Raw genomic sequence first — 25,545 nt, forward strand, 5'->3', positions numbered from 1 at the left:
GGGTAAGGCTTGCTTTGTGCCTTCCTCTACCACCAGTAGCCCTCCCATTCCTCTGACAAATCCACAAAGCGCGTGGAGAGGCAGTGGAGACAGAGAGTCAGAGGGAGTGTATTAGGACATTGGTGCATTGACAGCATCATGTCTATACCAATGGTTATAGCCCAGTGCTACTTCCTTGTCTTTAGTGGAGAGATCAGGATACTAGAGTTCTGATTTACTTTTCATACTTTTTTGTTGGCCTACTATCCGTGTGTCAAATCAGTTTGGAAAAATAAATGCTTTAAAAACACTTTTAGTAATAAAACTGCATATAAACTAAGAGCAATTGAATGAAACAGCACTCACTATGCCCCATACTGTTAGTGAGGTACATGAATGCAGTATTATTAAGAATTAAAAGTTAATATGACATTAAAAAACTTGTATTTACAACAATAGCTTGCATGTATTACAATAAACAGAAATATAGTGCAATACCTTTTCCGCTTCCTTGTTGGAGAGAATCTGGGGGTACACTCTGTTCAGCTGTAGAATGATTTTATCCACCAGCTGCTCGTCCAGCCTGCCGTTGCTTGTTAAAAAAGGAGCATCTTGTACCAGTCTGTCATGGTAAGGCTGATCTAGGAAAGAAGAAGTCCAAGTCAGTAACCATGACCTTGTGTCATTTAAATCAGCATCAGACTTTTTTTTTTATTGTGCAAGTCACCTATGTTTACAACCACTAGCAGAGGCATTTAGTCTCGTCTTTGGCATTGCCTATGCAGACCTACTGGATCTGCAATTTTCTTGACAAGGATGACCAGCATCTGTAAACCACTGAACGAAAATACTTCTTGCTGATGCGGAACAGCATGGGCAAAAAAAAGGTGCATCATGGTATGCCCAGGTATGCCTCATGACACTACAGCGGACACCGAATGATGACGTATAGGCATGCATGTGTCATCTTGCATGCACACGCATATGTCACGACACACCAGCCATTTGTTTCTCTTAATTTACTCTTCCAAGATGGCAGGCACCAATCATGGAATGGTAAATGCTGAAAAAAAATATGCAAGCAAGTACATTAAATGAAAGGATTGCCCAGTGACAAATTGCAGCTGATGGGTTCCCAAAAATATGTTTTTATAGAAAGAGCGTGATAGGCAAGGGGTGGGGGAACAAAAGAAGAGCAAGCTGGGGTGGAGGCACTAAGGTGCACATGCATCAAAAAAGCCAAATGCGATTCTTTATTTGCGATTTTTAAGGCATCGCAATTAAAGAATCGCAATTGCCTATGCGTGTAGGAATTGCAAAAAAAATTGCGATTCCTACACATTCCTTAATTGCAACTCGCAAATTGCGAGTCGCAATTAAGGGATTGCTACCCATTCATTCCTATGGGCCTAGAGGCCCATAGCAAATTGCGCATGCAATTTCAAGGGTGAAAGGGTGCCAAAAGGACACCCTGTTGCACCCCTGAAATTTCAATTACACCACATGTTGCGCACACACATGCCCCAAGGGCATGTGTGTTTGTAACATGGGACTTTGAAAAAAGCACTTTAGTGCATTTTTCAAAGAAATTGCAAATTACCATCAACTTGAGATTGACGATAATTTATGATTCCTATTTGCCAAATCACAATTTGTTTTTGGTTAACTCATTGCATTTAAAGAATCGTAATTTGTGATTCCTTAAATGAAATCGCAATTTAAGTAATCGCAAATTTTGCAATTACTTAAATTGCGAGTTTTGCATCTGGGATGATGCATCCCAAATGCAAAAATACCGGTCGCAAAGGGGCAGTTTCTGCGAATCTGCCCGTTTGCAACAGTTTTTTTCGTTGATGCATGTGGCCACAAGTCAGTACGACCATGGAGGAGTGGGAGAGAGGATTTTTTTTATTTTTAAAGTCAGACAGGGAGGGGCATGTAAAGCAATGGAAAAGCTTTGGGGGTGAGCAATACTGAGAATGCAGGAGAATTGAGGGCAGAGGCAGAAAAATGGCACGAAATATTTCTTAAGATTTGCATTGCCACAAAGTTGCAAAAAGCCACCCAAAGTCTAGCAAGTGTATCAGCTTTCCAGCGCAAAAAGCTATTTTGCGCTTGGAATGTGCTCCTTTCTCCGAGCAAATAGCGCTTAGTGGAGTCGGGCAGCATGGAGAAGCTTACCTCTTACCTAGAGTTAGACTGTTTTAGGTCATCAGTGAAAGCACATTCAGAACTACATTCTGTTGTTTAGGGACAGTGGAGGTGTGCTGCACAGAAATTAGCACCGCTCCACTAATGGAGCAATCCAGAGAATGCTGGATGTTCTGCTGTTATATTACAATTTGGTAATACTGTTACCACAACCAGTTATCATGACATAACTGCAGATTGGAGATAATTTGCAAGCACTTTTTCTGTCTCTTTTCCCCCAGTTACTGATGTAAAATTAGTACCATCTTTGTGTATATGGTCTGGTACTAACAGGCAATACATTTGAAAAATAAATTCAACTATATCACACTAACTTCTTTTACACAAATATGCACTCTACACAGCATGCACTGCTTTTTGCTACTTTTCCCCATAATTGACAAAGGCACTATGACAGGCTTTAATGTGAATGTGATAAACACAACTTGTGCATAAAATATATCCGAACATCATTTGTGACTGCCTTTGTTTACATTTGTTGGTACATTAAAGCCAGACTTATTCGTTTAGCTAATTCTTGTTTTTTTCAAATATATCCTCATTGTTTTTTTCATTTTGCCAGATTTCACAAGTAATGTACAATGCATCACTGAACTTGCTTTATATAGAATTCGTATTAACCTCTTCAGTGCCCCGCCCTTTCCACGCCCTGTGCCGGGCGTTTCATTAGCGGGCGGGGTTCATGACGAGATAGTCTCGTCATGGGCACAGCGCAACCGCGCTCCATGACGAGACTATCTCGTCATGGGCACTGAAGGGGTTAAAACTACATAAATATCCCAATAAACAAACATTGAACTGTAACTTGGATCTTCTTTGGCTGTGCCCTTATTTTGTGTGCTATGTTGCTTCCACATTTGGTTTTATAGTGACTGTGTATTCAACGACATTGGCATATCCACACACAATGTTTAGGGAAGTTTAGAAATGGTAATATAAAAAGTGCACTATCTCAAGTGCCTGTTTGCTATTGTGAAGTGCTGCTACTTTCTCATTAAAAGTATTACACCCCAGCTGAGAAGTGCTGGTGCTCTTGCTTTCAAATTAACGAAGAAGTACAGAACCTCACAGTACCTACCTAATAATAGCATTGATTAGGGCAGTGTGTCAACATTGGTGTGCTTCTCTACACCCTTCTATACAAATCGACAAAAGGCAGACTAAGGGCTGCACATTCCCTATCGGGCATCGTCAGCGGCGGCCGGCATGGCTCCCGGGTGTTGGGAGGGGTGGATCGCAGGGGGTCACATGGGGGTCGCACATATTTAAAGAAAAATAACCTTAAAAATAAATAAATAAATAAACTTACCGTTGCACCGGTTCCCGCTCCTGCTTTTCTCCATCTTGGATGGAAGTACAGTCAGGCCCCAGTGACCAATAATAACGCTGCAATTGAATGTTATGATTGGTTTTAAGCATCCTGGTTGGATGCTCAACCAGGGAATGGGAGCCTGGGCTTGTTCTCCATGGAGACTGTAATGCAGCCTGCTTGCATGGAGAACTGGGAAAGTGCGCATGACTGGTTTGGGCGGCCCAAGAGGGCCGACCAAACAGTCATTGTGCACTTAGAAGTGGCAAACCACTCCTCCCCTGCTCCGACACCAGAGCAGCCAAGCCCACCCGCCCGCAAAGCAGCAGGAAGCATAAAATGATAATAACTTAAAGTTATTATCATTTAATGCTTCTTCTTCGCACTGGTTAAAAGCAGTCGGGCGACGCTCCTCCTCCATAGTGGAGGAGCCGCCACTGGGCAACCTACTTCTGCAAATTTATTTGCTCTACGAGCGGCTCCAACTGAGTGGGGATGGGGAGTTTCAATTCTTCTACATAAGTCGCCAATCTAAGTGGATCAAGTATCAGACCTCTCTGCTAATTCCAACAAATAGTGTCCCATGAAGTGACTACTGTGTGCCTCCCATGACAACGCTCTTGCACAGTTTTCACTGCACTCTCTGAAAAAGCCCATTTTCTCACCTCCGACAGGCCATCATTCACCTAATATCCTGTAATTCATTTGCATACTCACATCGGGGCAACAAACTACAGTTTTTGGGGTGGAGACCCGATCCTAACAGTCCCATGCTAGTTATAATCCACTGGGGCTGTTAATCTTCACTCTATAATAGTGGAGAATGTCAGGGCATGGAGGCTGGGCTACAATAGTATTGTATTGTATTGTATTTATATTTGTAAATCTCACTGTAACCCAAGGGCATCCTGGCGCTGCAGTAAGATACTTCTGCCGATCTGCTTACAAGCTAGCTAATTAATGAGCTAAAGTCTGCATCCTAGGGAAGAGCCAAGTTTTTATTTTTCCCCTAAACTTCATCAGATCTTGTATCTGTCTTAACTCAACTGGCAGGCTGTTCCAAAGGCGTGCTACAGCATAGCTGAAGGCTCTTCCTCCTAATTTAGCTTTCTTAATTCGGGGTATATTAATCAGCCCAGTCGAGGAGGACCGAAGGCTGCGGGTAGGGTTATACCAGTTGAACTTAGACTGCATCGGTATCGGTCCCATCCCATGCAGGGCCTTAAAGACGATGCACAGTGATTTGAACTGTATTCTCTGGAATACCGGAAGCCAGTGCAGCTCCGTCAATGCCAGGGATGTGGATGATTGTCTTGGTCTGGCTAAGGCCAGTTTGGCTGCTACCGTTTGGACTCTTTGGAGTCTCCCAATCAGGTACCTAGGGGTACCTAGGGGTACAATACTAGCAGTGCCGCTGCTGAGTACACGTGACTCAGGACAAACTCCCCTTACCCTTCAATGAATGAAACAAGAGGATAACAGGCAATAAAGCAGTAAAACATGGGATGGGAAGGGGAGGAAATAAACCCAAAGAGCATCTACAGGTCACAAATGCTGACAGGCCTCATGGTGGAATATTAATTCCCACCCACTGCTTACACAAGAATGGGTAGAAAGGTGGATTAAAGGAAAAAGATTAAGGCACCCCAGTTCTAATAGCCATGCACCGTTGGTTGGTGTGATATGCTTGCGGCCACGTAGGGAAGGAGTGGCAGATCCTTCCCCATGTCTGGACCTGTAAATCAGGTGTATCTATATTGCACAAATTAAGACTACTTGCATATTTACTATAGAAAAAAATCCCACCCTTTCTGCCCCATTTACCTTGTCCATGCCACTTAAGACCGACAACTTCTGCAGAACGTCTACACCCAAGAGTTTGTTTGCATGCTTATTGACTTTGGGTAATGTCTATTATGGGGTCCAACCCTGTTCTGGGACAAGAGAACAATACGGGTTGGGTAAATAAGACCAGGCAAGACCAGTGCTGCTGGGACCAGACCATTCCGTATTCTCTCACCTCATTTCAATGCAAGAGGAAAACATGAATCAAAACAATAAAGCCTGTCAAAAGAAGGAGAGGAAATGATGCCAGCGAGTTGCTGCACCAGCCACACCTGCTACTTACTGATCCACCTCTGCAACCAACGGTTGACCCATAGCTAGGATAGGATAACATTTATATAGCACACTAAAACCAGCAGGTGCCAAAGCACGATAGCAGGACAGATAGATAAATACGAGCAGAGCAGCAAAGAATCAAGGATTCTGAGATGAGATGGACTGGAAGGGGGATTACGGCATCCCAGGACATTTATTGTGCCAAGCATGCATTATATATGTACAAATATCAACCATCTGGTCTCATGGGGGAGCAGCTTTCAAAGGCGAGTTGGCACACTCACTCGCCCGCGACCTATCAGTGGTTGGCCTTTCTGCACAACTCTGCAACCACCTCCACCCTCTTTATTCATGGTGGCGTAGTGCCTAACTAAAACATCTTTTTTTAAAATATGAAACAGATTGGCAGAGATCTTTAAGGCAGTTAAATAAATATTGAAACTCCATGCAAAGTAGCCCTGTCAGGTGCGCATTGAATCCATGTGTCAAACATAACCAGTGCTTAAAATGATTTTTTCAACAGGAGATGGCATAAGATGTAAAGAAACCACATATAAATACTACTCACAGATATCCAAAACAAATCTGAGCCCATGTAGAGTAGCTCAGCTTCGTCATAGTTACATATTACCTTATACAACTTACCCGTAAAATAGATACACAGCGTAATTATGTTGCTAGTCCAAGGTTAAATTATGTTTTTAGCACCTTAATCTCTGCAATAAAGTTCACTGATCTCTAGCGTTGGATCTTTGCCAAGCCTTTGATTCCATAACATGGGGATACATGTTCGCGGCTCTGCAACGCTTTGGTCTCCCTCCAGACTATCTTAAATGGGTACGTTTACTATACACTAATCCCACCGCAAGAGCAGGCACCGGAAGTCATATTTCACGTGAATACACTATACACAGGGGCACACGACAGGGTTGTCCCCTTTCCCCACTGTTATTTGTCCTTGCTTTGGAACCGTTAGCGATAGCACTGAGGCAATCTGCCGATCACTTAGGGATACCGATCGATGGCACCTCCCACCTAATATCATATGACATCATCATATACCTACGTGACCTGGCAGCCCAGGCGGAGCCTCTTCCCAATATTTTATCCACCTTTGAATGTATCTCTGGCCTTGCTAGTAACGAAGGGAAATCGAGTGCCTTCTATCTCTGGGACAGACCCCACCCAAACATGCTCCAATTCGGTAATTATAATCTGCTGGTAGCACATCATACATTCAAATATTTAGGAATTCAAGTATACAGAACACAGTCTGACCAACTTGATGGTAATCTATCAAAGGCAATCACTGCAATACGCTAGAGTGTATCTTTTTGCACATCCCTGTCATTGTCAGTGATGGGGCGGATTGCCATCTCCAAGATGGTGGTGCTCCCCCGTCTCTTATATTTTTTTGTGAATCTACCTCCAGTGGTTCCGCAGTCCACCTTTCGTACTCTCGACACAATCCTATTAGAGCTCATTTGGGGGACAGGCCGACGCAGGGTGAACCTCAAGAAATTGCAGTTGGAACCTCACAAGGGTGGATTGGGGGTCCCTGACTTTAGGGCCTACTATTATGCCTGCCAACTCCAATGGTTGTCTTATTGGACAGCAGGCAGGAACCTGCAGAAAATAGGCTACGAAACCCGAGACTTAGAACGTGGAACCCTACATACTCTATTGCTACCAAAAGTAAAAATCCCCCTTGCTGTGCCTCCATTACTTAAGACGGCACTCCACTGCTGGAAGTAGGCTTTACTTTACACCTCGGGTGAGATTCCATACGCTGGTTATATCCCACTATTGGGAATACCAATCACCGGTGGCAGACTCATGAAGGCTCGACTACATGACTGGGCGGATGCCGGCGTGGAGGTGCTTGGATCTCTATTTGGTGATGGAACCCTCCTTGATCACGACACCTTTGTACAGACTACGGGCGTACCAGATCAACTTTACTTAATACACGCAGCAGTTTTTCACTACGTTAGGAAGACATGGGCACCTCAAAGCAATGAACCTCCGCAACATGAACTGGTCCGATCACTTAATTACATGGGGGAGGGCAGCCATCTTATCAAATGGTTATACATTGGTATTCGAACACAAGCGTCCATCTCACTCACTGACCTTAGAACAAAATGGTCAGAGGCCACTGACGCGGAAAAAAACGATAAGGCCTGGGTGAGCATTCTAGAACACCCCAAACGTGTATCCCGCAATGCCAAATTTAAATTTAAACAAACTATGGTATTACACAGATCCTATTTAACCCCAAAGAGAATACATCAATGTTCCCAGAAGCCCAACACTGCTGCCCATGGTGCAAGTCGGAAGAGGCGGGCTTTATCCACATGCTATGGGCTTGCCCTCGCGTTCGTGACTACTGGGAGGGGCCCGGAACGCAGTTGGGGAGATCACACATTTGCCAATCCGGGACAATATTCTGAAGTGTCTACTAGGTCTCTGCAGATGCGTGAGCACCTTGAAGGTCCAGCTGTGCTTCCTGGACCTTGCCCTTATACTGGCCATAAGAGTGATTACTATGAGATGGAAATCCCCTAGATGCCCTCCACTACCCGTGTGGCAGGAAGAGGTGAAACGATGGTGCAGTGCCGAAAGCGCAGCAATTAGGCGGGAGGAGGTGCGCGGATTACGAAAACATCCCATTTCTATGGAGTGGGATCTCATGCTAGAAGGTTTTCAAATGGTAGATCTTCTCCCTACACAAATCACTCCTACCCCGTAATATAACCAGTTCTATGTGGTACATGATCCACAGGGATATTACAGGTCCTATTCACATGTCCTCTGCACACTAGCAGTAACTTACAGAAAGTGGTATATACACGAATGCAACAGGTTTAGTGCTTCACAAGCAGCGGCAGGCCAGGAAGGGGGGGGGGGTGGGTTGGGGGGTTATAAGTTACTGGAGTTGTTTAGAACTACACTGTACAATTACTCTGCGAGATATTATTGCATCTTGTATGCATGCACTTATTGTTTCTTAGTCACAAAGATTGTCTTATGTTTCCTTGGCATATGCAGACAGACCATTTAGTCTGTACAAAGGTGATTTTTGTATACAATCGTGAAAAGTAAATGGCATGTTATATTTGCTATGACATATTGAATCTACATTGTGGCGCTCAATAAAGTTTGTTAAAAAAAAAAGTTTACTGATCTCTTTCCCCACACGGGAGCAATTTCAGTTACATAACATTTCATGCATATTTCTTTTGCATATTTTGTGAGCCCCACCTCTCATAAACAGTAAAGTGAGCATCTGAGAATATACTTTAAAAAATACCAAGAAACAGGAGAATAAAAAGCCCTATTCACAGATTTTTAAAAATCTTTACATCATAGATTTCTGCCTTTGATTTGCATACATTTCATAATTTTCCAGGTTGTACAGATTTCCAAGGAGGATACTACAGAAAGTATACAGGAAATGTTAATTTCCACATTTATTTAACATTATTTTATCTTCTTACGTGGCAACTACAAATATGAGCGTTCTGGGCCCTTTTTCATCCTATTTTTACACTTCATAAAACTTTTTCAGGCATAAAGATGAGAGGAGAGGAGGTAGCCTTACAGCTAGAGCGGTCAACTTTGATGCTGGGGAACCGGGTTCGACTCTCTGCAACGACGCTCAACATCCTGTGATTCTGGGCAAATCACGTAATCTTCCCGTGCCTAATAAAAACAATGAATGTGTCCATCTGTAACAAAACTGATGCTCATGTAAAGCCCCATATATAACTCTAAAATACATTTAAAAAAGGGGTGTACGTGAATTTGTGGCTGCTCACCACATTCACAATTACCACCTCTTCCTAGAAACACCAATGTTCCTACACCTAACTGTAAACATGCCTGCTAGAAATCAACACTATTCAAATCAGGGTTTCAGAATTATGACCCCAACTATTTGCAGACATCTGTACAACATTTTGTGACAGGTAGTCAGTAGGTGTAATGTCTGATTACAACCAGTGCAGACACTGGGTGAGCCGTCTCGTGGGAGCGAGATGTGAATTACAGAAGCCGATTCCCTATACCACCTAGAGCCCTGCAACCACCGGCAAATTAGGAAAAAACCTCCAAGTGACAACAGCACCCAGGGGAAAGGGGAAGTGGAGAAAACACAAGGATGGCGGTCCATGGTCCCTTGAAGATAACTGCATCAGTCCATGACACTAGAGGTCCCTTCAGTGTTGTATGTGCATTATGTGTCTAAAAGCAAAGTATAACAAATGTTTATAGCCTTCACCTCTAATGCATGAATAACTTAGAATAGCATAATGACTGGTAGTGTGTGTGTCTTACCTAAAACCTCACACTTTCTCAGTTGTATCTAGCGGCAGGAACCCAATAAATGCAGTGTAATCCTAAGAGAAGGAAGCAATACAGGATACTAAATTAATACGAATACCAAATATTCTAATTCTACGAACCCACAATAATACCCAAGAAAGTTAATTAAGGGATTTTTAACCCCTTCTGTGCCACGCCCTTTCCCCCTCCTGTGCCGGGCGTTGCATTAGTGGGTGGGGTTCATAACGAGATAGTCTCGTCATGGGCACAGCGCGACCGTGCTCCATGACGAGACTATCTCGTCATGGGCACAGAAGAGGTTAATGGAGTGAAATAGGACTGAAATGACTTCATTCCTTCAAGGCCTCTCCAAAATAATCCTTAATAACTTCAGTGATTAAGAATGGTCCCAGAAATGGCTCAAAGAAAAAGTCCTAGAAAACAAATAATTAACTTTCACTCTTAATCATGGTATTCAGCAGAAAAAATATCCATTAGCTGTCTTTTCCTTCTTTTGCTGACTGTAAATGTCAATATCCATTAACAGTCTTTGGTAGAATCGAAATGTCTATCAGGCACATGCATCAACGTAGACTTTTGCAATTCCTTAATTGCGATTATTAAGGACTCGCAATCAAGGAATTACAAAAGCCTATGCATGTAGGAATCGCTATAAAAATAGCGATTCCTACACATTCCTTAATTGCGACTTGCAAATTGCGAGTCGCAATTAAGGAATGCTGTCCCATTCATTCCTAAGGGCCTTCAGGCCCATAGGAATGAATTGGAGATTGCATGAGCAATTTGCGAGTACCAGTTGGTACTCGCAAATTGCACATGCAATTTCAAGGGTGCAAGGGTGTCAAAATGACACCCTATTGCACCCCTGATATTGATCTGTGCACATATGTTGCACACACACATGCTCTAAGGGCATGTGCGTGCGCAACATGAAACTTTGAAAAATGCACAAAAGTGCATTTTTCAAAGTTTTTGCAAATTACGATGAAGTTCAACTTCATGGTAATTTGCTCCCCCTATTAGCGAAAACGCTAATTTTTTTACTTTAATGCATTGCATTTAAGGAATCTCAATTTGGGATTCCTTAAATGCAATCGCAATTTAAGTTATCGCAATTTAGAGATTCCTTAAATTGCGATTTTTGCATTTGGGATGATGCATCCCATATGCAAAAATACCGGTCGCAAAGGGGCAGATTCTGAGAATCTGCCCGTTTACGACCGGTTTTTCCTTTGATGCATGTGCCTGTATATCTATTAAAGTCGTGGGATCCCAATGCAGGACGGTGAGTCAATATCCAAAATTATTTGTATGCATGCATTTTACCAAATTGGAAGATCAGTCAGCTGTTGGTAAATGCTTTTATGTCCTTGTCTCTACAGACATAATGAGAAAGAAAAACATCCCAAATATAGCAGGCAACCTGTACACACAACAGCACAGCAGAAGGCAGTGAAGATAACAACTGAACCTCGCCAAGGGTCGCAGGACAGAGAGCAGCGGGACCAAAGCAGAAGGTAAGTCAGCAGAAGCAAGTCCGTCAAGCAAACAAGGTAGTGTGGTGTCAGAAACACAATTACAGGCACCAACGGGTTCCAGACTGTGACTTTTATGCCGCTGCACTCAGAAACAAGACCATGACTAGTGCGACTTCCGGGAGGCGGACTGACGCAGGGAAGTGCAAAATGACTGGGCGGCGCCCCCCGCCTCAGTCCCTCTCCTCATTTCCAGGTTGTCAGTTGTGCTGCACGCCCAGAGCAGGTGATTGCAACCATGACAGTAGGCCCATAAACAGTGCACAGAATACTTCATTCACTCCAAACCTAGGAGTAATTCCAAGGGTCACATTTACAATATACATTTACAATGACTAGGGCCCTATGGCGAGATGACTGTCAGCTTCTTTTAAAGGCTTCCTTTCTTATGCAGGGGTCTAGAGCAGTAATGCTTTTATGTTTTTGCAGTGTCTCCTTTGGGTGAAGCTAGAGTTATGTATAGCAATGTCAACTCTTTCTTGTGAGGTCATTGAAATGAGAACCATTAAGGATTGGGCAATAGTGTAGGAAGAGAAACTTTGACAAAATGTACAACATTTCACAATTAAACACATGGTTTGGGAAAGCAATAAGACTGGATATTTTATATGTGAAAGTGCTACTTTAAGAGCTATGTATGAGTTCATGATGGCATAGAGAGTAAATGTGAGCATGAGAGCAGATGGATGACTGAGTGAATGACTTGATGAGTGAGAGCATGGATAAGCAACGAGTGAGTGAATGCAATGATAAATTGCTAAAAAATGAGTTGATATACAGAAAGATGACTGTATAAATGGAAGACCGAATGACTGATTGGAGTTGATAAACAGAATGATGACTTTAAATGGAAGACTGCATAATTGATTTGAGTGGATAGACAGAATGATGAGTGGATAAATGGTAGACGACATGACTGATTGAATGAGTGCTGGCATGGATGTAGACAGATTAAAACAATTTTACAGGCTCGGGTATCAGACAGCTGTAGTTGTAAAAGTAATAAAGGCAAGCAATTACCAATCTTATCTCAGTGCAATAATAACACCACAGCTGGGCACCATTGTGGCAGCAATGTCGAAAATATTTGAAAAATGACCACCATTATGAAACTACTACTACAGGGGGGTAAATCTAAATTTTTGGGACTGAAGCCAGAAAAACATATCTTAGCATAAATCAAATATATCTCATGGTCAATGTGAATCAGAAACCTTGCACTTACAATTATTAATAAGTTTTGGCAAAGCCAACAGGTCTGAACTGGCCCGTCAGGGGCACTCCTACATGAACACTGGTATGGATGAGTCATAAAAATGGTTGCGCCAGAAAAGTAATAGAGAATATGGATTGTAGAACCACAGACAAATACAAAATACCCCTTTGACTATAAACCATTTTATGTTTGTTTTCTTGAGATTTTAACAAAGAAATTCTTAAAAAACAGAGCAAAATGAGTCTTATTCCACATAGTTATCTTCAATGAGTTGATAACATTACAATGTTCTATTTAAGTGCAATTGCCTTCTGCTGAAGGTGTTAACGGATTTTAATTTTCCATACTGCAATCATGGGACAATATCTAATGAACAGTGCAAATAAGAGGCATTAGCAACCTTAGAAATGGACCATAAGGCCATTTGGCCCTGGTCCAGCAACCTCACTTTCTAACATACAGTTCTCTGGTCTCGGTTTTAGCCTTATCCATGTGTCATGTTCCAAGCAACTGCGCCACACCTGGTAGATCTCGCCTGACCCACGAGCAGCACAGATATAAAGACGATGGACAGGTGTCCCATGAACTCTCCTATGATGACCAAGAAAAGGATCCACATTAGGAACAGAAATACCTAAAGGAGAAGAAACTGTTTTTGGAAGCCCCTCCATCATTTCCCTTACTTTAGGTCACAAGTTATAGTTACTTGAGATGAGTAGAACTGTCGAATTTCGGTGGTTTTGTTAAATATAAAATAGTATGTTTTAAATTACATTTTGACCTAACTATAATGACCCCTTATCCTTTGTTTTTTTAGTGAATTTCTATGTACTTTTTAATTTAAATTAAGATATTATTACAATTTCTAACTAGAATTTCACTTTAATTTTTGTGAATTTTTATGTTTTTTGAAAGTAAAGTAAGCTGTTTATCACTGTGTGTGTCATGGGGTTGGGCACACAGTCCCTGATGCACACAGCCGTCGTCAGTGAGCAGTGTGAACCAGGCCCTGCACCCAAAGCCCACACGCGCCCTACTCCCTGACTCCGCAACGCCTTTGGCCATGTGCAGCGTGGGGTTAGGCTCAAGGCCTGGCCTGTGGTTAGGCCCTGCATCCATTCCCCCAGTGGCGCTTAATCCCCAGGGGGTGCAAAAGGCTATGTTATGTAGCAGTTTAAAGGGAGCCCTATAGGTAAGGCAGAGCGACTAACTTTGTCAATGGGTCAGAACACCGAAATATAAAAAAAGGTATTTTGCATTTATCAGGGGTTCAGCACATCAACGTATATATAAAGCAGAACTATTGTCTTTGTCAAAAAATCAACAAATACTATAATCAAATATATATTCTATAAATTCACACATTGCAAAGTTTAATAAAAGTGATTGTGATAAAATAGTTTCAATAAAGCTCTACTGAAAAAAAAATCAACATGACTTTTGGTTTTTTAAACATTTTTCATGCCACAAAATACAATCCTAGAAACCACCATCAGGGGTCCTTGCTTGCCAGCTGAAGAGCATACAGGTCCAACTTAGAGTGCTTTAAAATAACATGGTAAGTTCTCCTGGGAGCATGGATTTACTGGCCCAGGAGACGTACTGTTTTTTCAACATTGCTGAGGGGAAGCTGCACTCCGTGTAGCCCCCCAAAACATTAAAAATGGTTGGTGGTGCCACTGCCTATTCCACAAGAAAGAAAAAACATAACAACAAAAAGTCCAGGGGCATTATGGGATGCTCCTTGGACACTGCAGTGAATACTAAATGAACGGCTTCTGCCACTCAGTTGTTTTTAAGTCGGTGCCCTGGTGCCCACCCAGGGCACCCACAACATATCCAAATGTTGGGGTGCGAGAGGAAAGTCCCAAGGCCACTGTGGCACCTGCCAGCTCCCCAGACATCACCCTTACCAAGTGCCGGCAGGAGCAGGCGATTTTTTTAAGTGGGTACCCTGGTGCGAATCTCAATCAGATGTGTTAATTGTTTTTCACCCAATTGGAGTTGCAAACCATTCGGATCGTACAAACTCCTTAAAGGAGGTAGTAACAGATTTAGAAAGGGGAAGCAGCCTCAGTTGGACAACTTTCTCTTTGGAATCATGTTCGACTCTCACAGCAAACAGGTAGTGCTTCATCCTCCCAATGTGTGCGTTAAAGGGATTGTGTTTTTTATTTAAAGCAGAAATGGTGGCTTTCAGGAACTCGGGCTGTTAAAAAGAAAATCACATTTGGGAATGCAAACATAGGAATGGTGGTTTGCCCCTGCTTGCTTCCAGCATCTCTGATGTTCTGCAAAAGAATGACAATTTTTACGATGTGACTTATTAGTACATAGGTCGCAAAATGAAAGGCTGGTCGCATAAAGTCAGAGCGCACTTTGTATGCACTTTGTGCAACCAGTCGTTTGGCATCCGACCCAACATTCCACCATAGATTTTAATAGTCTTTCTTAAATGCCCAAGAGCCTTACTGCGAGACACCACAGGGCAAAAGTAACACCCATGGTTAGCAATTGGCAATTGGAAAGTCTGCATACTTCCAGTACTTTACAAAGGAGATTCTTATCAGTCAAGCACCTTACCTGTGATCCGTGCTTCTCTCCAAAAACGCCTCAACATGATACTGTGAACTACGGCATTACATGCTGCCCACCAGCCCTACAAAGTAAACAGAAAGCTCTCCTTTGTAAAAACATTCCATGAAAACATTCAGTCCACACATCATGATCTAAATATAGAGTCCAGGAGACTAGTGCCAGTCATGTACTGTTCATTGCATTTTACAGAGTAATATTTTTTTTATATAGTAATATTTTTCATATCTTTTCTGTGAGGCAGGTAGATAGAGTGTGATCACACCATGGCTTCACAAGTAATGCAAGATGGTCCTGAGCGGGTATCCCTGGGTGTGATCCACCCTGGAATATCACAAGTGCCCTAGTGTTACCACATCTGAATTATAAGGTGCTTGAATACCAGAAATTCTGGATGGTAAGCGTAGTTTGGTCCACGCTCAACTCTCCTTCGGTACAGGGAGTATGGCCTGCCACCAGCCTCCCCTGCTCTGGATGCCCTCAACATCACCACCACCATCCTCTGACCTCCAAAGATCCCGCCACTTCCATTTACTACATGCTCAAAGCAGGTGGTTAATGCAAGCAATATTTGGACTGGAATAGGAATGTGCATGCGATTTTTGACCTGGAAAACCCATGGTTCGTATGTTATTTCCCTTTCTGGCACATATAACTCATAATTGCCTAATGAAGTGGTAAAATTACCAGCCACATTTGAAAATTCCAGAACTGGCAATTTCAGCTCCATTGCACCACGAAACTTGTAATCAGAATCAGGCCCATGGTGATATAAAAGTGTGACACACCATGTTTACATTTGCTGAGAGAGACAGTGGTCCCTTACAAGGTAAATTAATAAAGTACCACAATTTCAAAATCAAGATTGGGTCTATTAGTGTCTCAATTGACTGTTCAGAATTTTATTCACAATTCAATTCCAACACAAAACACAATATACAAAAGGGGTGAGTGAGTGAGCAGGGCGTGACAGGGTAATGGGAAATCAGCTGATTTCCTTACACCAGGCAGGTGACTTAAAGGCAGGTGTCTTAAAAGTGACTTGCAATTTAAGAAATTATAGGTAAGCAGAAGTCACAATCAAAAGTACATCCCCTAATCCAGTAGGGAAACGTCGTCAACACTTGCATCTTCAACTGTATACTGGAAATTGTAATTATTTATGGAGTATAAAATGTACTTTTGAATGTGACTTCTGCTTACCTATAATTTCTTAAATTGCAAGTCACTTTTAAGTCACCTGCCTGTGGTAAGGAAATCGGCTCATTTCCCATTACCCTGTCACGCCCTGCTCACTCACTCACCCCTTGTCTTTTTTTGTACGCCATGTTTACAAGCAATGAACAATGGTACTGGCACTAATCAAGACATTGGTATTGGGGAAGTATACAAGACCAAAACTGTTGCTTAAAATGCCCTTTTGCTGTCTTGAACATAAGACAGTCAAAGAATTAGCAAAATCTAGCAACCATTCGAGAGTGTATTCAAAAACAATGGTGTCATGATGGAGGGAAAAAAGAAGTTCGAAGCTAAACGAGGGACATTTTCAGCCTACAAGATTGTGCAAAATACTCCCAATGCTATAAGAAGCAAATCGCATAATTGGCACAGTCAAGCGTGGCTGTAAGACTTGTGGCATGTGCAGTTTTGCACAAATGTGCCTTCCGCTAAAGCTTGGTGACACTGTGTGCAGCTTGAGGTCGATCTGGGTGTCACCTGCACAGGTGTGATGCCCGCTATTGTAAGCTTCGATCATATGTGCTTTGGGGGCATGTAGATATTGAAAAGGTTCTGAATGATGACTAACACTTATGTTCCTCCCCAACTGATGAGGGTTGGTGCTTCAACCACATTGGCGACCATTAGTATGTGGCTAAGCATCTCTTAGTAGGCAAAGATGTTCAAAGCTGCTGATACCATAATAGCATATGCGTGCCCCTTTTCTTGGTTGTATTACTGCTGTAGTCTGATACTCAGAAATTCAATTCATAAACTGCACTCCTCATTTGTGCCAGTGTTTGGTTCTTAGACCTATTTATTCAGTTCTTGGAGGCATTCACATCAGAGAGTTAAGAACATTGTAAACTCTTTAGCCTAGCCACATAACTTAAGCTTTTTCCTCAAAACTTTACCCAGAAAAAAATGACACAATTTACACTTGGGATACTGGCTAGGCTTCTGTGACCTATAATATTTTCTATTTTTAAGGAGACACACATCAAACAAGTAAAGGGGGATCTGGTACACCTGATCATAATCATACAAGAAATGGTTGCTCCAATCCGCATACATCTTAAACATTCACTGTAAGGTCTTCCCTTTCTGCAGAAATATGGGGCAGGGGAATACAACATTAGACAGTAATCGCACACCTCTGAATGTAAGCTTAAGTATAGAAGGCGTCTATAGTGGAATATAGGGGTACTGGGCGTAGGTAAACCCATCTTCAGTCAGGGAAGGACTTGAACGATTGATATGTACAGATTCCCAAACACTGGTTTTTGATCATATGGAATTAAAGTAGTGTAGGCACCTTTCACATAAGTAAGAGAGAGAAGGCTAGACTTTACTCCTTTTAGCTTCCTTCCCTTTTCAGCAAGAACAAACCACCAGCATTCAGAGAGATGGAAACATTTCAAACTCATGTCGATTCTCAGGTAATGAAATGCTTGCAATCCCCACATTTGTCCTGAGGTTATTTCTGATGACAGCGCAGTTTCATTATAGGGCTCTGTGAACTACGTACAGGCAGCGAAGGTACAGCATAGTGGATATTGGGGGTTCAGAGTGACGTTAGGGACAACTCAAGCTTCGTCTCTTTATCTATTTTATTTCACATAGAACTCCTCAGTGAAAAACATCCCAGTAACTCACAGTTACCCATCTATAATTCTATATGTTGAAACAAATACATATGAAAAATAGATATGAAAACTGACTTGGCATAAAACATATATGCATACGCGAAGAGTAGAATATTCTTTCTACTGGAAGAGGTGTGACGCAGCAGCCAGGGTGCCTGACTCCGGACCACAGGGTTCACGGTTCGATCTCCAGTGCCGGCGGCAGGTTAGCCCAGCACCATGTGACTCTGGGCAATAGCTTGCTTAATCTTCCCGACGGTCCCCAGCGCCGGGACACCTCTCCAGAGGTAGCTGCGTGCTTTACAAATGCTGGTATTTCATTTCATTACTGCCATTTTTAGGTCTCGCTGACCCAGCCCATGCGCTGGTCTGGAGAGACTTATTGAGAGGGCTCCAAAAAGTGCTACCGTGCCAGCCTAGAGCTACAGTGCATGTGCGCGGGTGCGCGCGCCGCGCTTGACTTCGATTACTGTCACTTTGGCGGCCGCTTTGATGTTTAAGCACGATCACTTTCGCGGCCGCACAGCCGCTTGGCATAGCCAATAGGTCTCGCTTTTCGGACCTTATAAGTATTTAGTTATGCAACTGTTGCATGGCTAAATACTTATAAGGTCCCAAAGGCGAGACCTATTGGCTATGCCAATGCTTGTTAATGGAGGAAAGGAGAATTAGGACCCACTCCAGGCTTCACCTCTCAGGAGTCAGGGCCCCTCCCCACACTGAGCAATGGCAAGAAAAGCATACTGCACTCTGCACATCTTCCTTTATGCATCTATTAAAAGATAGAAAGGTGGCCTGGAATTGAACAGCTAGGCTTTGTGATTGGGGCCTGGAGTGGAAAAGAATACAAGGGTCAGGCAAAATAGGAGTTTAGCTGCTGCACCATAAGTATGTGGTTTCCTAATGTCATTAGATGATGATAGAAAATAACGTCATCGCGGCGCTCATGGCAGGTTAGGGATTTCTAGCCCTTGCTTGCATAGAAATCAAGCAAGTAAGTACTTTTAACAGTGGCTTGCCAGTCAGACTTCAACAAACATTTTTTACCGCAGCTTCCTTTCACATACAAAGAAGGCCCTCACTTCGCATGTTATACATCTAGGGGCTTCTTCCTCTTCCAAAGGCAATTTAAAAGTATTTGTTCTATGGGAGAAGGTCTGTGTTCAGGAAAGTATCAACAGAAGCTGCTTTGATGAACTTCTCAAGAGACAATACAAATGCCTGAGAAATAAGCAGACTACAATAAATTGCATGTTTAAATTTAGGTGTGACATTCACAGGACCTGCACTGTGGTCTTACACTTTTTCAAACACAGTTCAGACAAGACTCTAGAACAGTTTATCTGGAGTTCATAACGTACCTTCCCTAGTTTGTAGTTTCATATGTCAAGTTGCAAGACAAACTGTAAAAAAATCAGCAATAAATAAAAAGTTGAACTGTTAACAAAGTTCTATTCATACATCAGTTCCCCCGTCCACATTTATTGTTCATGACTATGCAAGTCTGTAGGTGCATTGTCTGCAAACATGCGTGTCTGTATGTGTTGTCTGTAACTGTGCATGTCTGTATACGTGCTGTATGTGTACCTTTGAACACATGGGTCCCTGTGAGTGCTGCATGAGTGTATCTGTATCTGTGTTGTTTTGCTCGCGTGTGGTTTCCTATTTTAGCTGGCTTGTGAGTACTTGTAAGTCTTTTCGTCTTTTGTGCACAGAAGGCACAGTGCTTGGTCTGTACGAGTGCACAGGTGTCCTGTGGGTGCATATATGTCCATATGTCTCTCAGTGTGCATGCGCTGTAAAACAAGGTCACATCCAGTGGCATTGTCAGTGCTCGTTTTCTGATAGTGCATCACGATGTAGGTGTTGTTCACTCGGTTTTGTGGTTAAGCTCTGGCAAAACCACAGCAATTACAAAAACTGCAGCTCAAAATCTAATCACACGCTGTGCAGCCAAGCAGCGAGTCATGATTTCCATCTTGAAATGTGCTCTGGTCAAGAAGTGCCATTTGTATCTTCAAGATTGGAATCCTTTTGTGCAGCTTGAGTCTCTCCTTTGGAACTCTAAGTGAATATAACACATCGATAAATGCACCGAAACACACTTAAACATTGTTATTTTCTGGGAAAATCACTTGGTGGTGACAAGTAAAAATCTAGTGTTACAGGTGAAGGAAATGCGGACACCATGACGTAAGCATCCTTCCTGATTAGGGCTGGCTACCTTTAACGAAGAAGAAATAAAAAGCTATGTATGTAACCTATATAGGGTAAACAGATTTGGAAACCAATAACCGAACATTCTACATACCTAGAGGTAGGACTGTAATTCTGCATCAATAGAAAGTACTAGTGGTGGGAGTGGACTGAAAGGCAAGATGGCGCCACTATTTGTTAGAAGTCTTGCGCTCTGTGCCCTGCAATCAATCAAAATCCTGCCTTCTTTGATGTAGAGACCCAGAGCTGAGTTAGGAACGTCTCGACCTGCTCTCTCATGGCTGGGAGGAGGTGTGGTCTGGGCCGGTGACGGCAGTGGTTTTCTTGCTCACCTGTCCCACTTGCTGTAGACTTACTTGCAGTTTGGTGGACCTGTATTCTTCCCCAAGTCGGAGGGATGTGCTTCCCATGGATGCCACAACCTGGTGTTTCGGGTGGTGCATGCCCTTGGACAATTGATGTTGGGTGGCTGAGCACTGGGGCTGTGTAATTCCACCTTGTGGTTGCTGCCAGCCGTGAGGAGGCCTGGCACTGCAATCTGCGGGGGCTTGTCGATCTGTCACTGCTTGTAGGTGCCCCGTGAGACATTAGGCATTGGTGGAGCTCGGAACCCACTCTGGTCTCTGCAGCTTGGCACTTGTTGAGCCCGGCCTATATGGGTAGGGCAGTGAGGTGAATCCAGAGGTCTTGACCACATGGCTGCAGCTGACCGTCTTGCAGGCAAGTGCCAGGAGGAAGTTCCTCTGTGAAGGTGGGATTCCAAACACCCGTACTTGTGGTACCCTGGTGGGGTTGAACGTCAATATTTGTGGGATGCGGGGCAAGTGTGGACCTAATGGATGCTTGGCCAGAACACAGCTTTTGGGATGATCAATAAAGACCCGTGTGGTAAGTCTCCTTGGATTTGAGGCCGGATTCCAGTTCTCAGGGGCCTGTCTGGTGCCTTTTGGAGCTCATGTATATCCTACACTGATGAAATGGGACACTTGAAGAGTTCAGAAATAAGATCTATGGATTTTTTTATCTCTGTTACATCGGCTGCTCATTTCGTCCAGGCGTGAGGTTTGGTGGGTCGACTCACCACTCATCTATCAGGAGCAATGGTGAACGATAAAGGACTCCCCAAGCAGGGGAGAATGGACAAATGAATGACACAGCTGACAGAGGCATCTGAGACGCCCTCAATCAGGCATGCAGAGGAGGGAGAGGGCTCTTCTCTCACGTACCAATGTTATCCTGGAGGCGATACAGTCCTCCTGCCAGGTTATAGAGCTCAAGACTGAAGCGGTGGAGAAAAATGTTGTGCTCTTCAGCCAGGACCTCAGTAACACCACCAGCAAAGTGACAGAGGCGAAGTCCTGCATAGCCACGCTCAAGGACACAGTAAAAGACTTGTGACAAACAGTGCCAAAACTGGAGCACACTTCTTTAAAGACAGCAACCAGAGTGGAAGGTGCAGAAGGCCACACATGGAGAAATAGCTACTTTTTTGGGTAACCCTGAGGGATCAGAGGGCCAACATCCCCAAACATTTCAAGAGAACTGGTTGCAGACTTTCCTCTCAGAGGATCAATTCTCCTCCTGCTTTTTAATCAAACAGGGGCACCGTGCTCTCCTTGGGAGGCCGCCTCAAGGGCCCACTGCCCCCGGCCCCACCCCAGCCCAGTGATAGCCAGCTTATGCAATTATAGAGACAGAGATATGTAGTTGAGTATGGTCAGAAGACAGGACAATGTTCGACTTGATTCCCAAAACATTGCCTGACTACACACGAATGGTAAGCCGCAAAAGAAAACTTAAAACAGAAACTCAGAGCTATGGAATCCAGTAGATGCTACTGTATCCTACAAAATTAAAATTATCAATCATATTTCAAGAAAAGACACTTTTTTATTGATCATCCAAGCTGTGTTTGAGTTGAGGAGAGGTCACCAATTCCTGGAGATGTAATGGCCACCCATTAGGTGGGAGGAGGGACTGCTGCTCAGGCAACTGCGTGGTCGGAGGTGAGGCGGCGGCCATGCAGGAGGGGGCGTGCAGCAAAGTATGCCTTGCTTTCGAAATGCCGTGGCTGGTGATACCGGACTGGCGTCCACTGATACGAAGGGGGACTTTGCATCGAGGGTGATGGATTGTAGGATCGGCTGACTCTACTTAATGTTTTCCTGGCACTATTTTTTAACAGGGGTTTTATCCAGTGAAATGACTTCCTTTATGAACACAACATTAATATTTAGTTGGGGGTTTTGGGGGGATGTTTTATATTTTTAAATGTGACAGTTGTTTGTGGGTAGTAATTGTTGGAGGTAATATGATGGGGGGTTCTGTTAGGACAGCTTCATGCAACCATCAACACAGGGTGAATATTACTTCACCATCTTACAGTACTTCTTTTAATTCACACTGGAGATGGGCACACAGCATTACTGTAAACTCATTACCTGGAATGTCAACGGGCTGTTAGATCAAATTAAAAGGGGGGCTGTTATGTCCTAGGTTGGCCCCTCATGTTAGCCACTCACCGGATATCCTGTTTTTGCAAAAAAATGAATTACTGGGAACTAACTGTAGGTTCCTTGGATGTTATGGGTGTATCATGCAGTGTTTACCAGAAGTTCCCATGGCACTGCTATCATTTTACTCAAATCCCTCCCTCTAGTGGTGTCAAAGGCACATTTGTATGGGTTGGGCAGGTTTGTGCTGTTGGAGAGTTACAATCAGGGTACCCATGGTTGCTCTGTTGGGTCTAACAACCCGTTCCTAGAGAACATAATGCTGGAAAAGGAAAACTGACATTCTCTTGAATGCATCGGCTGGTATGTTAGTTATATGTGGGGGATTATAACACAATCCACTGTTTGACGCAAGATGTCGACTCTAGCTCAGCCAACCAGGTCGTAAGCACTGGCCAAATGGGTGGGCTCTCAGCACCTAGACAATGTCAAGTGAGAGTGGCACCCCTTTACGTGACAGTGCACAAATTATTCAGCACCACATAACTGTCACTCCTATGTGGACTATATTTTTGTTCCAGCTGCACATTTGGACTCCATGATTGAGGCTAAAATATTCCCTGAACTTCACTTGGTGGTGGGTCAGGTGGTTACCTTCTCAGGGGAAATAGCAGCAATGTTTGCAGATTTTTAAAGGGAGTTGTACTGGGTGTGAGCCCCAAGCGCAGAGAAGAACCCTTAGCCTCATGGTTCTGATAGGGCACTGGCTCTTCAGAGATCACCATGATTCAAAATTCAGGCTAGAAGTGAAGCCCTGCCACGCCCCGGGGTTTGGGCCTTTTAGAAGGGGCAGCTGCACCATGCCCTTAGTATGTTGGTGCAAACCCCTGAAAAATATCAATTGGCTACACAGGCTGACAAATCCGACCCTGTCTGGAAGGTGGCGTGACCAGGACACATGAAAGGGGAATCAATTCAAATGGTTCCTAGGAAGCAGACCTTGAATATACATCTTCTGTCTGCGAAATCCGTATAAAGATGGGAGGCCAAGACCTATTGTGGTTTGATGTTGTGGTCACTTCTACCGAGGGAGGTTAAATGCATTTAGCATTCAGGCAGTAGTTAGCAGCCGAGGGTTGGTATCATACTGATAACCAACTCCCCTTAGAAGAGGGAACATTGCCTGCAGTCCGATCTGAAGGAGAAATTACTGGACTGTACCTCGTGCCAAGATAAACTACTAGTGCACGAGGGAAGGAATTGCCAACCCAGCATGAGGGGCAGATTGTAGGAGGGCATGACAAAACTGACCCTAGCATTGGGTCTAAAGGAATCGGGGTACTCCTGGACCGATAATGCAGTCTTCATCATTTATCCCTGTTGTAGCTGCCATGGCATCTGGAGCTGTATGCCTCAGTGGTAGGCCTGACCTTAGCCGGGTATAAGAGCCTGCTGGTGGCCTGTGTGCCCCACAAGTTGACTGCAGGACTGCAGCACTGCTAAGTGTGTCTTTGGATCTGTACCAGTCCTGAAGACCACGTGATCTCAGATGCGCCCTTTAGGTGCCTTGTGAAGAATAAGCGCCATCCTCACACAGCACTGCATGCCAGTGACTGCCGCACCAAAGAACAATTACCTGCTTGCGTCTTGCTGTAGCGGTCAAGAAGCACCAGGTAATCACCGGAGTTCTGGAGTGAGTCGTTCTTTTAGCAGAGATCTATCACCAGCCACTCAGAAGAGGGCCAACGACAGAAACCTCTGATCCCACTGCGACTCTCCGAGTGTTTTGCTGCACAGCTGGCTGCCGCACAGCTCCCTTGAAGACTGAAATGTGTCACTTGGAAGCTCCATGCCACTAGAGAGACACTGCTGCCTTGGGATGCCGAATGAGACCTAGAATTGCTCCTAAGAACTGGGTGAGAGACTACAAGGGTATAGGCCCAAAAGACAGAGTGCTCAGACAAAATAGTTAGGCAGCACCTCAAGCTCTGGACCTGAGGGAGTGGGGTAGGCAGCAGGGGTGGAACCCAGTGAAAGGCGGTGAACAGTCGAGAGGCAGGTGGAGGGGTGGCATAGCTAGCTGGACAAGGCACCTGGAAGCATAAAGGCTCACACCCGTAAATCGAGCCGCCTTGCATCAATGTCTGCGTAGTAGAATTCTCTGTTTTCTGTGTAATAAGGTACTTGTCTTCTGTACAAAGAAGAGCACTGGACTCAACATTGATCATATTGCACTGCTCGGGGGTTGTGCTGAGTATTGAGCCTGAGTGCCCCCACACTATTCTCCCTGTGAAGGCTATGACTGCTCGCCATCGCTACCAGGGAGAGAGCGAAGTGCATGCAGGGGAGCACTGGTCCGGTTAGCAGATCCACAGGAGGACAAGGCCCCAGACAGAAGTGGGAAAATCCCTCGACCCCCAGTTGCTAGGCCCCGGTTGTGGCCTAGCAGCCCCTGCTCAATTTCACCCCCCCCCCCCCCCCCCAGCCTCCTAAACATGATCTGACAACAACATTAAATGCACCTTTTACACACAGTATCATCTGTGTTATTTAAATTGCTTTCCATTAAGGGCTGCTACCTAACTCTGAACTAGATAATATGAAAACTTACCTCCCTCTGTGTTCAGTTGACCCTTTTTAAAAACCAGGACACGTGCTCAGCAGGCGATAACCAGGGCAGTACTGTCAAATCTGGGAC

The 25,545-nt window shown here is 43.9% G+C and overlaps 1 protein-coding gene across 3 annotated transcripts in view; it reads right to left on the reverse strand.

The window, feature by feature from the left end:
• The window catches only part of CARD19 (caspase recruitment domain family member 19), an 88,116-nt gene that overhangs the window by 30,510 nt on the left and 32,061 nt on the right, over positions 1–25,545 (reverse strand). The window contains exons 2-5 of one of the 3 annotated variants that reach the window (XM_085624592.1): positions 15,302–15,377; positions 9,959–10,020; positions 9,225–9,325; positions 478–620 (exon numbers count right to left, since the gene is read on the reverse strand). In XM_085624592.1, the coding sequence (XP_085480718.1) occupies positions 478–620; positions 9,225–9,288 (207 nt within the window). In that variant the 5' untranslated portion in view covers positions 9,289–9,325; positions 9,959–10,020; positions 15,302–15,377. The remainder of the gene's footprint in view (positions 1–477; positions 621–9,224; positions 9,326–9,958; positions 10,021–15,301; positions 15,378–25,545) is intronic. The other 2 variants (XM_085624593.1, XM_085624594.1) reach the window with 2 other exon arrangements.

Source organism: Triturus cristatus, chromosome 9 (assembly GCF_964204655.1).
Source record: "Triturus cristatus chromosome 9, aTriCri1.1, whole genome shotgun sequence".
Taxonomy (NCBI): Eukaryota; Metazoa; Chordata; class Amphibia; order Caudata; family Salamandridae; genus Triturus; species Triturus cristatus.